The sequence below is a fragment of the Myotis myotis genome, unplaced genomic scaffold (genome assembly GCF_014108235.1).
Source record: "Myotis myotis isolate mMyoMyo1 unplaced genomic scaffold, mMyoMyo1.p scaffold_m19_p_3, whole genome shotgun sequence".
Taxonomy (NCBI): Eukaryota; Metazoa; Chordata; class Mammalia; order Chiroptera; family Vespertilionidae; genus Myotis; species Myotis myotis.
Genome location: NW_023416335.1, coordinates 85,461,115 through 85,475,460, shown reverse-complemented (window position 1 = coordinate 85,475,460; position 14,346 = coordinate 85,461,115). Strand labels below are relative to the sequence as shown.

At 40.0% G+C, this 14,346-nt stretch overlaps 1 protein-coding gene across 6 annotated transcripts in view; it reads right to left on the bottom strand.

Moving 5' to 3' along the window:
- The window catches only part of RB1 (RB transcriptional corepressor 1), a 212,686-nt gene that overhangs the window by 8,273 nt on the left and 190,067 nt on the right, over nucleotides 1-14,346 (bottom strand). For all 6 annotated transcript variants that reach the window (XM_036299823.1, XM_036299822.1, XM_036299824.1 and 3 more), the window contains 5 exons: nucleotides 13,804-13,949; nucleotides 6,745-6,849; nucleotides 6,249-6,362; nucleotides 5,985-6,148; nucleotides 4,053-4,083 (listed from right to left, as the gene is read on the bottom strand). In XM_036299823.1, coding sequence (XP_036155716.1) covers nucleotides 4,053-4,083; nucleotides 5,985-6,148; nucleotides 6,249-6,362; nucleotides 6,745-6,849; nucleotides 13,804-13,949 — 560 coding nt within the window. The remainder of the gene's footprint in view (nucleotides 1-4,052; nucleotides 4,084-5,984; nucleotides 6,149-6,248; nucleotides 6,363-6,744; nucleotides 6,850-13,803; nucleotides 13,950-14,346) is intronic.

The window sequence follows — 14,346 nt, the reverse complement described above, 5'->3', positions numbered from 1 at the left end:
CCCAGTCCTCTCAGCCCCGCTGAAATCCTCCAGTCCCAGGGGGCGGCCACTGAGAGCAGGGCCTGCTTGGCCATCACCAGGATGACCCGGGAGCAGCCAAGCGGGCCCTGCAGACCGAAGAGAACCACAGGGCGCAGACCTAAGCCGTCAGTAGGCCATCCCCTGAGGGCTCCCGGATTGGAGAGGGTGCAGGTCGGGCTGAGGGACACCCCCTCCCGTGCACAAATTTCATGCACCGGGCCTCTAGTAAATACATAATAAAGAGAAATGCGAGTGGTGAAACAGTAATAGTAATGCACACTGAATATAGGACTGCTGAATTAGTGATGTTAATGGAAGGCGAACTACAGTTGTAGGTTCCCATTCTAGATTAACTTTCAAAGCTAAGCTTTCCCTTGGATCCCTTAGGAACAAAGATCACCATATGCCCTACTATTTACACTGGGGCAGAGTGTCATGTAACCAAAGCCTAATCCATTTATTAGAGAAAGATTATTCTAGAAGTCTGAGAGGAAGGACAAGCAAAAGTGTATATATGTGTAGAGGAGACCAGTAGGTAGGGACTGGCTGGTGACATTTGGATATGGTGCTTGCATTTTGGAGTATCTTATTTCAAATCATACTCAAAATTAATGAATTTTAAACGTGTTTTCTCTCTCCCTCTCTCTTCCTCTCTCCCTCCCACCCTCCGTGTGTGTGTGTGTGTGCATATATGTATGTGTGTGTGTGTATATATATATATATGTGTGTGTGTGTGTGTGCATATATGTATGTGTGTGTATATATATGTGTGTGTGTGTGTATGTGTGTGTGTGTGTGTATATATATCTCCTATATACTAAAGAGCTAATATGCAAATGGTCATCACGCCCACATACCATAACGGCTCAGACACTCAACACCGGGGAGAGAGGAATGGGGACCAGCCAGGCACAAATGAGCTCACAAGAAAGGAATGGGGACAAGCCAGGCACAAATGAGCTTGCGAGAGAGGAATGGGGACCAGCCAGGCTATGGCCTGGGAGAGGAACAAGCCATCTGCCCCGCGGTCCCAGGTGCCAGTGGCTGCACCTGCAGCCCGGGAGAGGGACAAGCCGACCGCCCTGCGGTCCCAGGCGCCAGTGCCTGCAGCTGCAGCCCAGGCGAAGCTGCCTGCCCCTGGTCCCCTGTGGCTGCGGCCAGCCCGGGCAAAGCCGGCCTGGGTCCTGGGTGCCTGTGGTTGGCCAGAGTGGGGGAAGCCTGGGTCCTGGGTGCCTGCGAATGGCTGGAGGAGGGAATCCTGGGTTTCAGGTGTGGGGCGAGGCAGAGGTGGTTAGGGGTGATCAGGCCAGCATGGGAGCAGTTAGGGGTAATCAGGCCGCTAAGGGAGCAGTTAGGGGTGATCGGGCAGTCAGGCAGAGGTGGTTAGGGGTGATCAGGCAGGCAGGCGAGCGGTTAGGAGCCAGCCATCCCAGATTGTGAGAGGCAGTCAGACATCCCCCGAGGGGTCCTGGATTAGAGAGTGCAGGTCGGGCTTAGGGACCCCCCCCCTTGGGCATGAATTTTATACATCAGGCCTCTAGTATATTTATACATATTTGTATATATATATACTAGAGGCCTGATGCACAAAAATTTGTGCACTCGGGGGAGGTGGGGGTCCCTCAGCCCGGCCTGTGCCCTCTCGCAGTCTGGGACCCCTTGGGAGATAACGACCTGCTGGCTTAGGCCTGCTCCCGAGTGGCAGAGGGCAGGCCCAATCCCTAGGTGCAGCCCCTGGTCGGGCTCAGAGCAGGGCCAATTGGGGAGTTGGGGCGCCGTCCCCTGTCATGCACAGAGCAGGGCGGATCGGGAGGTTGCGATGCCACCCTCAGTCACGCTCAGGGTAGGGTCGATTGGGGATTTGGGGCACCGCCCCCTGTCACACTCAAGGCAGGGTCGATGGGGAGGTTGTGGCACCACCCCCTGTCACGCACAGAGCAGGGCCAATCAGGGGGGTTGGGGCTCCGTACCCTGTCTCGCACAGAGCAGGGCCCATCCGGGGGTTGGGGAGCTCCCCCCTGTCACGCACAGAGCAGGGCCGATAGGGGAGTTGGGGCACCGCCCCTTTCACACACAGAGCAGGGCGGATCAGGGGGATGGGGTGCCACCCTCTATCACCCACAGAGCAGGGCCGATCAGGGGGTTAGGGCGCCGCCACTCTCACACTCAGGGCAGGGCCGATGGGGAGGTTATGGCTCTACCCCCTCACACAGAGCAGGGCCCGTGGGGGGTGGGGGGATTGGGGCGCCGCACCCTGTCACACACAGAGCCGCAGGGCAATCTGGGGGTTGGGGAGCTCCCCCCTATCAGGCACAGAGCCGGGCTGATCAGGGGGTTGGGGCACCTTCCCCTGTCAAGAACAGAGCAGGGCAGATAGGGAGGTTGTGGCCCTGCCCCCTGTCACACAAATAGCCGCAGGGCGAACAGGGGGTTTGGGTGCTGCCCCCTGTCACGCTGATCCCGGTGCCAGGAGGCCTCGCGGCTCCGCTGATCCTGCTGCTGGGAGGCATATTACCCTTTTACTATATAGGATAGAGGCCTGGTGCATGGGTGGGGGCCGGCTGGTTTGCCCTGAAGGGTGTCCTGGATCAGGGTGGGGGTCCCCACTGGAGTGCCTGGCCAGCCTGGGTGAGGGGATGATGGCTGTTTGCAGCTGGTCACACACCCTTCAGGGTAGGGGTCCTCACTGGGGTGCCTGGCCAGTCTGGGTGAGGGGCTGAGGGCTGTTTTCAGGCTGGCGGGTGACTGGAGCTCCCAACTGCTCCTTTTTTTCTTTTTTTTTTTTAATTCCGGGCCAGCTTTAGCTCTGGCTCCAGCTCTGAGGCCTCTGCTGCTGAAAGCAGGTATCTTGTTTGTTTGGGTTCTATAATCGAAACACTGTATCAACTCCAGCTCTGAGATCCCGGCTGGCTGAAAGCATGTTTCTGGGGTTTTGTTTAGCTTCTATATTTGTAACAATGTTTCAAACTGCAAGCTCAGAGGCCGTCCTTGCAGGCGGGGAACGTTGGTTTCCTTGGTCACTGAAGCAAGCAAGCCTCATGTTAGCTTCAAGCTGCCTGGCTGCCGGCCGCCATCTTGGCTGGCAGTTAATTTGCATATTGCCCTGATTAGTCAATGGGAAGGGTAGTGGACGTATGGCTAATTACCATGTTTCTCTTTTATTAGATAGGATTTGTATATATATAGTAGAGGCCTGATGCACAATTTATATATATATATATATATATATATATATATATATATATATATATATATATACATATACACATATACATACACACTAGAGGCCTGGTGCACGAAATTCATGCATGGGTAGGGTCCCAGCCAGCCCAGCCCTCCGCCACCGGTGGCCTTCTGTGTGTGGGGCAACTGGGGGGGTGCTATTGGGGCCCTTCCAGCACCCGCCTTGGCCTGGCACTGTCAGCTGCCACCCACCCCTGGTTCCCTGTTCCCCATGGGGTGATCAGAGCCTGCCAGCCAGGGGGAGGGACCAAGAGGTTGGCCGTTCCCACCCACTCGCCGGCCCTGCCTCCTGCCACCGGTCACCCTTTGTGTGTGTGGGGTGACCGGTGGGGTGATTGGGGCCCCTCTCACACCCACGTTGGCCTGGCACCACCCACATCTTTTGCCACCCACCCCCAGTTCCCTGTTCCCCATAGGTTGGCCGGCAGGCTCCAATTGGGCAATCGGGGCCTGTGGGCTGGGGCAGCTCCTGCGTTGAGCGTCTGCCCCTTGGAGGTCAGTGCACGTTATAGTGACCAGTTGTTTGGCTGTCGGGTTGATTTGCATATTATCCTTTTGTACGTATAGGTATATATCTACATGAATGTATGTAGACACATATGTATATTACATAATCTCAAAGGAAAGTTTAGAAAACATTTTATTTGAAAATACATTTGAGTATATATATTCTAAATTCTGTAAAACATGACTGAATGAGGTATTTAAATAACAGCATTTATAAATTTAAATTATAGAAATCTTCCATTTCTAGTGCATGTCCCTGTATTTCATAGAAAAATACTCACCCCAAATGATTCACCAATGGATACTAAGATTCTGTCAAGTTAAGATAAAATACAAATTAGTAATGAAAATCATAGAGCAGACAGAGATGAACATATACTATCAGAGATGAACTATCAGAAATACCAAATCAAATGTTTCCTCTACCCTAGAACCACTGATAAATTATACTAACAGGTTTATTTTAATAGTGGTAGTCTAGTCAGACACTGATCTTGTCTCCTAGATTTTTAAGCAAGAACTATGTGTCTGCAAGAACATATTCTGCTGGTGTCCACATTTAAAGAGGGTAAAAGAAAAACTTAAGTTTACCTCTACTTAATTCTTCCTAAATAAATAGGTAAGTTATTAACATTTCTTTTATATTTTCTCATAAAAAAAATCAAGTTACATTTGACAAAATGTATGACATTATGTAATAATCTATTCTAATTAGGATATAGAGTAAATGCTATTTATCATATATCGCAGAATCAGAAATCTCCATGAGTCTTCTTGGCCTTGTTTGAACCATATAATTTATGTTCTTGATAATAAAGCTGAAGAACAGCATTAGCCTGACAAAACAAAGATCTGATGACATGTACAAGGAACTAGTAGACATCCAGATTTTACTGTCCTTTAATTCATTGGTAAGTGGCCATTACTCTATATATTTGACTAACCAGAATACCTAAATATGCTGGGTAAATAAAGTGTTAAGATGCTCTGTTAATGCTTGATCAATGATACATTAGGATTTTCATGGGACTTCTTTGCTAAAGAAGAACCCCAACCCAGAAGTGATTTCACTAGGATCAGCAAATAGCCATCATTATCAGCATAATATGGATTAATTATCATCATTAAAAAATTACCCTGTATACATTTTCATGTGGAAGTGTATGACTGTGTAAATTAAATAAATATGATGTGGCATCTTAGCAGTTTATAACATAAATTGCAGATTTTAATACACAGATACTCAACTGTAATACCAAATAAAGGATTGTATAGGGGCACACAAAAGCATATATATCATTTTCCAATTACTTCCTGCCTTATCTGTTCCTGTAGAGCTTGAAATTTTTATCATAAGAATGCATTATTTATATAATTAAACATACCACAAATATTAATATTATTATTATCCCCTCTCCTTGTTTGCTTTTTTTGTTCATTAAATACAACTATATAGGCTGACAATTTCCAAGATGAGATGACATTAACTGTAATTGCTAACCTGCCTTGCACTTTATACAAATAGCAGTTTCAAATAGCCCATGATAACATATAATAAGTCAATTGAAGCACTTCAAAGCCAGAGAGCAGTTGTGGTTGGATGTGGAATATAATATAATGATTTGTAGTTGCACAGAATCTTTCATCTAAAAATTTAAAACTGCTTCACACTCATCATTTCCCAGATCCATAGCACCTTTCTGAGGTAGACACAGAAAACTGCCCACGGTAGTATAAGGAAGCCACAGGAAGAATTAGGGATGGACTTCTAAAGACTTAACTTAGTCATCTACTTTTAATCACCCATCTACACTTTTATAATAGAGCAAGATGAACAGGTGCACAGAAAGAGTTTACAGGACCTTCAATAAACCACAGAATAAAATTTATTAACCAAAAGTACTCTTTGTTTAGTAGGCTGGCTAACAGAAATATGACTTGAAACCTATTACCAAACTGGTTCTCAGACTGTTTATAAAAGAACAGATTCCAGCATCCAGGAAAGCTAATGACTTAATTTGCAAACCTACCTAGGTATAAACACAGTATCTTTCACTCACCCCAAATTCTTATCATGCCACTTAATATAAATAAACAAATTAGGGATGCAAGAGTATAGCTTATTTTAAATGAAGAAAGTTTTATATTTTTATGCTTAAATCAAAATAATCCCCTCTTATATTTTATCACTTCCCTAAAGAGAAAACACAAACCTTGATCTTGGAGTCATTTTTGTTGGAGTTGGCAGACCTTCTGAAATTTTATATGGATTCTTCAGGGGTGATATATAGATGTTCCCCCCAGGAATCCGTAAAGGTGAACTAGAAAACTTGTAAGGGCTTCGAGGAATGTGAGGTATTGGTGATAAGGTAGGGGGCTATAGTAAAAGCAAAGAGGCAGATTATTTATTTAATGTTTTAGTGAAATCCATTGCTTTATAATTAGATTTTCCCAATCAAAGGTTACTTTTAACATACCCTGGTGGAAGCATACTGCAAAATATTTGTTTTCAGTCTCTGCATAAAGACCGAGTTATAGAATACTATAATAGAATCATATTCTTCTTCTCTGATCAAAACCCGTTTGAAGGTCTGAGGAAGAAGAATAAAAACACTTGTTAAATTAATTTGGGAATTTGTCTTTAGATTTTCTTTTTTAATAGTTCATAATATTTTTTAATAGTAAGAAACACATATTATACAGAAAAAAATAATCTAAAAAAGCCTGGACTTGGATTATTATAGGGATATAGTATTTCTTATTAATGTTGTAATGTAAATTTGGATATTAAAGAGCATTACTTTTCTAATTACATTTTAGTTACAAATAATTAACCAATAACATAAAAGTAAAAATTTAATATGTGAATTTATATAGTAAGATCAGAATATATTATCTAATTAATAACTGAAGTTATCCATATGATAAATATGGACCTATCCCAAAAAAACCTTACTATGGAAGATTACCTACCTCCTGAACAGCATGAGGAAGATCCTTGTAAGCTGTGACAATGATTTTGAATTTAAGGTCTATATTCTTCACTTTGCATATGCCATACATAGAACACATCATGATCTAAGAAATAAGTGTAATGTAAAAGTAGTCAGAATTTTATAAGATGATTATTTTCTAAAAAGCATTTGTTATCTTTCTTTTTAACCTTAAAAATTGAAATTTAATTTCCTACAGGGTTATCTTTTCCCATCCTGAGCTCAGTTTGAAAGTCTACTAGTATGTGAAGTGTTTAACCCAAATTGTATTTAAAGAATAAAACACAAATAGCCAACTCTCGAATATTCAGAACTGATCATTTGGTTTATAATAACCCTACTTTTACTCCTATCCCTTAGATATTTCCCAGAAGATGAAAGTTGAAATTGGAATCAGTTCACTTTGTAAATAGCACTTAAAAAAGAGCCAGGTGTGAAAAAGGTTCAAATTATCAGGTAAAATCATATTTAATACACTTGATGGTGATGGTAAGGGGAATGCAGTGACTGAAAGGGGACAGCAGAGAATCTTCTGAACTGTTGAGACTGTTCTGTTTCTCTCATACAAATGATTTTTAGTCTAGGTACCCAATTTCTTTGGAAATCCTTAGCACTACTGTTTATATCTTTCTAAATAGTAGAGATGCAGTAGAACCAAAAGGCAACAGGTACCTACATTAAAAAATCCAACATACTAGAATGTATACATCCAAATATAATCTGGAAAGATATACATATCTGTAGGTTACACCTTTATACAATAATTCATCTTTTGTTCAAAACACTTTTACTGGGAACATTACTGTCAACCTTATAGAAATAAAAAATTATAGGGAAACATTATGAATAATTGTATACAAAAAACAAAACAGATATCTAAGATAAAACAGAAAAATTTATAGGACACAAATTACCAAAACTGACTCAAGAAGAGCTGACCTTGAATTAGTAATTAAAAAGTTTCCACAAACTTTCCCCAGATGGCTTGACTGGTGAATTCTACCACACATAAAGAAGAATCAGTATCAATTCTTCACAAACTCTTCTGAAATTAGAAGAGGAGGGAACACTACCCAACTATTTCTATGAGGCCAGTATTTTTCTGATACCAAACCAGATATCACAAGAAAATTGTTAATTAACATCTCTTATGATTATAAATGGAAAAATCTTCAGTCCTGGCCGGGTAGCTTAGTTGGTAGAGCATTGTCCCAATACACCAAGATTGCGGGTTCAATTCCTTATCAGGGCGCACATAAGAAACAACCAATGAATACATAAATAAGCGGAACAACAAGCCTATGTTTCTCTCACTGTTTTCTCTCCATTTTTCCCCCTCTCTTTAAAAATCAATTTTTAAAAATCTTCAACAAAAATTAGCTGAATTCAGCAGCACTGTGGATACACTGTGACCAACTGGGATTCATTCTAGAAATGCAAGGTGGGTTAACACGTAGAATTCAACTAATATAATATACTAAGTATCAATACAATAAAAGGGAAAGAACAATGATCTCAATAGACAGAGAAAAAGTATTTGACAAAATTCAACATCCTTTCATGATAAAAGCATTCAATAAACTAGGAATAGAAAGAAACTTTCTTAATCTAATAAAGGACATATATAAAAAACCCACAGCTAGCAACATACTTAATGATTTAATAATAATGCATGCTTTCCCCTAAGGTCAGAAACAAAACAAAGATATCCCTTCTCACCACTTCCATTCACCATTATATTGGAGGTTTTAGCCAGGGCTATTTGGCACATAAATGAAATGAAAGTTGCCTAGATTGAAAAGAAGTAAATTCACAGAAGACATGGTCTTTATATTGAAAATCTTAAGGAGTCCACTAAAAACTATTAGAAGTGGTAAACAACTTCAGCAAGATTATATATACAAAAGATAAATATACAAAAATCAACTGTATTTTCATACACTTGTAATGAACAATCTGAAAAAGAAATTAAGGAAAAAATTATATTTATAATAGTGTTAAAAAGAATAAAATACTTAGGCATAAATTTAACAAAACCAGTGAAAGATTTGTACTCTAAAAAAAACATCGATCAGAACGTCAAACCTCAGAGGGAGGGGAGGGGAGGGGTAAGGGGGAGAGATCAACCAAGGACTTGTATGCATGCATATAAGCCTAACCAATGGACACAGACAAAAGGAGGGGTGAGGACATGAGTAGGGGGGTGTAATGGGGGCTAAAGACACATATGTAATACCTTTATTAACAAAGAAATTAAAAGTCAAAAAATTTTTAAAAAAACATTGTTGAAAGAAATTAGGAAAAATTCAAATAAATGGAAAGGCACTGTTGTTTTGACAGTACTCTTTCAAATGATCTATGAGTCACTGTAATCCCTATCATAATCCCAGCAGGTTTCTTTGTGGAAATCGACAAGCCAATCCTAAAATACATATAGAAAGCAAGTTTCAGAATAGTGAAACCAATCTTGTAAAAGAGCAAAATCAGAATGCTCACACTTCCCTATTTTAAAACTTACTATAAAACTACAGTAATCAAGACAGTGTGGTACTGGCATAAGAAAAGACATATTGATCAATAAAATAGAAGAGATTAGAGATAAACACACATTTACGATTAATTTATTTTTAAAACTTTCAATAAGGAAAGTAAACACTGTTCAAGTAATGGTGCTGGAACAACTAGTATCCATATACAAAAGAATGAAGTTGGACCTCATGCTATATACAAAAATTATCTCAAAATGGAACAAAATCTAAATGTAAGAGCTAAAAGCATAAAACTTAGAGGAAAACAGGAATAAATCTTCACGACCTGTGATTTGGCAATGATTTTTTAGATATGATACCAAATGCACCAATAACAAAAGAAAAAATAGGTAAATTGAACATCAGAATTAAAAACTTCTGAGTTTCAAAGGACACCATCAAGGAAGTGAAAACAGAATTCAGAGAATTGGAGAAAATACTTGCAAATTATTCTTAATAAGGAATCTGTATAAAGAATACATAAAGAACCCTTAGAATTCAATAATAAAAATAGAACCCAACTTAAAAATAGGCAAAGGATATTTCTCCACTGAAGATATGCAAATGGCCAATAAACACATGAAAGATTCTCAATTAACATCATTAGCCACCAGGGAAATGCAAATAAAAAAGTAACTACCCATTAGGATGCTTATATCCAAAAAAAGCAAATAACAAGTTGGTGAGGATGTGAAGAAACTGGAACCTCATACACTGCTGGCACAATCGTAAAATGGGGTAGCCATGTTGGAAAACAATCTGGCCATTCCTCAAAAGGTTAAACACAGAGTTACCATTTGACTCAGAATTTCTAATATTAGGTAAATAAATACCTGAGAGAAATGAAAACATATGTCCACATAAAAATCTGTACATGAATGTTCATAGTAACATTACCTACAACAGCCAAAAAGTAGAAATCAAATGTACATCAATTGATGAAGAGATAGACATGATGTGGTATACCTATACAATGGAATATTATTTGGCAATTAAAAGGAATAAAGTACTGATAAAAGCTATAACACAGATGAACAATGAAAATAATAGTATGGTAAAGGCTAGAGGTGGGGGCAGAGAGGGGCAAAGGGGGGGAATGGGACATCTGTAATACTGTCATCAGTAATGAAAGAAAGAAAGAAAGAAAGAAAGAAAGAAAGAAAGAAAGAAAGAAAGAAGGAAGGAAGGAAGGAAGGAAGGAAGGAAGGAAGGAAGGAAGGAAGGAAGGAAGGAAGGAAGGAAGGAAAGAAAGAAAAGAAAGATGAAAGAAAAAGAAAGAAAGAAAGAAAGAAAGAAAGAAAGAAAGAAAGAAAGAAAGAAAGAAAGAAAGGAAGAAAGAAAGGAAGAAAGAATCCATATATATCTGCACACACCCAGGTCATCTATGAATATCTATAAAAAATTATTCTAAGTGAAAGAAGCCAAACACAAAAGATAACATATTATATGATTCAATTTATATGAAATATCCAGAATAGGCAAATCTACAGACAAAAAGTGTATCAGTGTTGCCCGGGGCTGGAGAAGGTTGGTAATGGGGTGGTAGGTGAGTGCTAAAGGGTATGAGGTTTCTTTCTTTGGCATGATGAAAAGGTTTTAAAATTTACTTTGGTGATGGTTGTACAACCCTGTGAATATACTAAAAACCACTGGAATTATACTTTAAACTAGTGACCCGGTGCACAAAATTTGTGCACATTGAAAGGGAATTAATTAGAGGATGTGAGCGTGAGGCAGTCTGCGTTTCTGAAATTCAATGACAAATAAATGGAATTTACATATATCATTTAAAAGAGCATTCAGCTTAATATTAAAAACTCTGGCTAACAAGTCAGGTCTGTTTTCAACTTTTTGCCAGTGTTGTAAAATGTTTGCAAAATCTGCCCATTTGGGGTTGCATGTCAGGTTATGAATAAATCGGGCTTGCCATCCTTTGTTACAATTGCCATAGCATCCTGATATCGCTGCTGCATATTTTTGGGACTACCCTCAGAAGATGATGGAAGTATTATCATTTTACCAATTGGCACATTGTCATTTTCAGATCTAGATTTGAGATAATCCATCAAACCACTATATTTTTCAACTTTCAATTTAGATTGGTTTGCTTTGATGAAATTTATCCGATTGGCCTCCATTTTTGAATACGAATCCACAATAAACTGTTGAGTTAATTTTCCTACATTTAAAATAGGATTGAACGTGTCCCGCACAGAGAGATGAAATCCATAATTCTGCATTTGTGTGACTCGTGTCCTTACATTTTGTCTAGTATTATTGTCGATTATACTGTTGTCTCTGAGTCTTAATGCAATATCTGTTCCCCAGCCTTTTTCACCATGTGGAAAAAGAATAGGATATGTCATTGCATCTAATGTAAGAAACAAGATATTGATTTGTTTCATTTTAGTGGCATTTGGATTATTGGGATCTGGTTTACAATGAATGAGCAAGTCCCTTTCAAAAGGAGGTTCTCCATCTTCGTTTCTGAATATGACAGCAACCTCGGTTACACGGGGAGAATTTTATCTACCCGGGTCACTGTTATGATCGTATTTAATTGCCATTGTTACTTCTGTGGAAGCAATACCTTTTGCTGCTGCTTCAGACTGGGTTTCCTTTTCTATCTCATGTAGCATCTTGTACGATTTTATTAATTCATTTATTTCATGTAGGAGGTTGTTGATGTTGATCATGAGTCTTTCTGAGCAGCCCTGGTTTTCTGGCATTGCTAATCTTTTACTTGTAGCTTTGGCTGTATCCAAAATACAGAGTTGAGCAAACTTCCAAGAAACACCATCCGAAGGATGCAAAGTTCCAGTACAGTGATAAACTTGTCCATGTATTCCAAAACAGTATGGCCCATATCCTGATGGCAATGCAATATTTGCACCCATGGAAGCAAAAGCAAAAGAACTATTTATGGAACGAATATTTTCCATGAAATTATTTACTGTCAGAATCTTTGTTTGTCATTAATCTTTTTAAATATGCTGGGTAATATAAAAAATGTATATCATTTGGACAGACTTTGCCTTTGCTACATCGAGTAAATTTCCCATCGGATGGTTTTTCATCCGAGAAATTTAGTGACAGGCAAAATTCACATTGAACAGTCATTCCACCACAACTATGTTCAAGAATTGCATCCTCATGTACTCCATTTTCGCTGAGAAGGCAGTTCTTACCAGAATTTGTAGTACTTGTTGATGACTGTTCTCTAGACATATTCTGTCGTTGCAACCACCTTCTTTCTACTTCAAAGGCACGTTGGTTTTTAGACACTTTCTGTCGATGATGCCAGTGTTTTTCGGCATCAGAGTAACGTTTTTCCAATAGCTGGTCTTCAGATACATTCTGTCACAGGTGCCGCCTTCTTTCAAGATCAGCTGCACATTGCTCTTCAGACATTTTCTGTCGATAACGATGGAATCTTTCGGCTGCAGAGCTGCGTTGCATCAACAGTTGTTCTTTAGACATAGTCCCACCTCTCTGCTGTCACGGTCTGAGATGCAAGTGAATGAGAGTCCTGGCTGTTAGGCCGCTGAGAGCTGTCTGACCAATGGCTGATTCTGGCTGATTCTGTGGGGGTGGGACTTCCTCCTCCCTGCCGTCAGTTTCCACAGCTGTGATGAGTAAGTTGGGGTGACAGAGGGAGCCACGCCCTCTAAGCCACCCTCTCTCTTGCTCTGCTCTATGTCCAGCGGCCTCCTGCTCTGCCAAGTCTTCCATACCTCCCACTCTCCACCCACTCTCCCTCTCTGCTCTCCACCGGCGAAGGTCTCAGGAGCCTGTGGGCGTGGCTAGGCATGGCCGGCTTTGCCTCCCGGGGCCGGTGATGGTCCCGGGAGCCCATGGCCGCCGTTGCCTCCCAGGGCTCTTGACACCTGCATATGCAAATTAACCTGCTATCTTTGGCAGGTTAATTTGCATACTCACTCCTGATTGGCTGGTGGGCATGGCTGGTGGGCATTGCGGAGGGATGGTCAATTTGCATCTTTGTCTTTTATTAGTATAGATGGGTAATTTGTATGGTATATGACTTAATCTCAATAAAGCTGTTACCCCAAAATATTATTATCCTGTTTACACAAAAGAAAAAGGGAAATATGAGATTGTTCTCTGTAAATTAACCCAGTTGTTTGTTAGTTCATTCATTCATTCATTCAATCAATAGGTACTGTTTTAGATCAATTGGTTCTTAAGTCTCCTGCTTTATTCTACAATAAAATGAAATCTAGCTTATCACAACACAGAAAAACCTATGATAAACAGTTTCTTCAGTGACTTTTACATATAAGATCTTTCATGTCATTAAGCAAGCAAAGTTACTGAAATACTCTCAAGCTTTAATTTGTAAGAATTACAGGAAAAATGTAAATGGTAGCCAATAAGTAAATATATATTAAGTCTACTAAACTGATCTAGCTATTTGAATATGATCTTAAGAAATCAGTACATAGTTAACAAATATGTAGGAGAAGGGAAGGTGAAGTGCATTCTTTTCTTACCTGATCCAAATGCCTGTCTCTCATGAGTTCATACTCATTTTGTAGTGTGTGCTGGAAAAGGGTCCAGATGATGTGTTCTAGTTCTGGGTGGTCAGACAGAAGACGTGCACATAGAGTGTTTAGGCGAAGATATGCTAGTCGGTACACTTGAAGAGACAAGGGGAATTAGTTATGTCTAGTGTTCATCTTGAATTATCAGTGGATTTTTTAAAAAACATTAAATGGCTATAACCATATGCTGTTAAATGGAATTTTAATAATATCTACACTTCTACCACTCTTTCCCTTATGAATAAATGATTCCTAGTCTTAGCATAGTGCTAGGTAAAATAATACTTGCTGAATTGATTATTACAGCATAAAACTGAGACAGAGTGGAAGGTAAAAGAAAGAAGATCATAAAATATGAAATTAGACAAACCACATAGGGTTTGTTTCAGTTCTGTTGGTAACCACTCAGCAGAGATGTTAAAAATTCTATTGGTATTCAAAAGGGAACATTGTTTTAAAAAATGAATTTTCAGTGTCTTAAATTTTCAAATC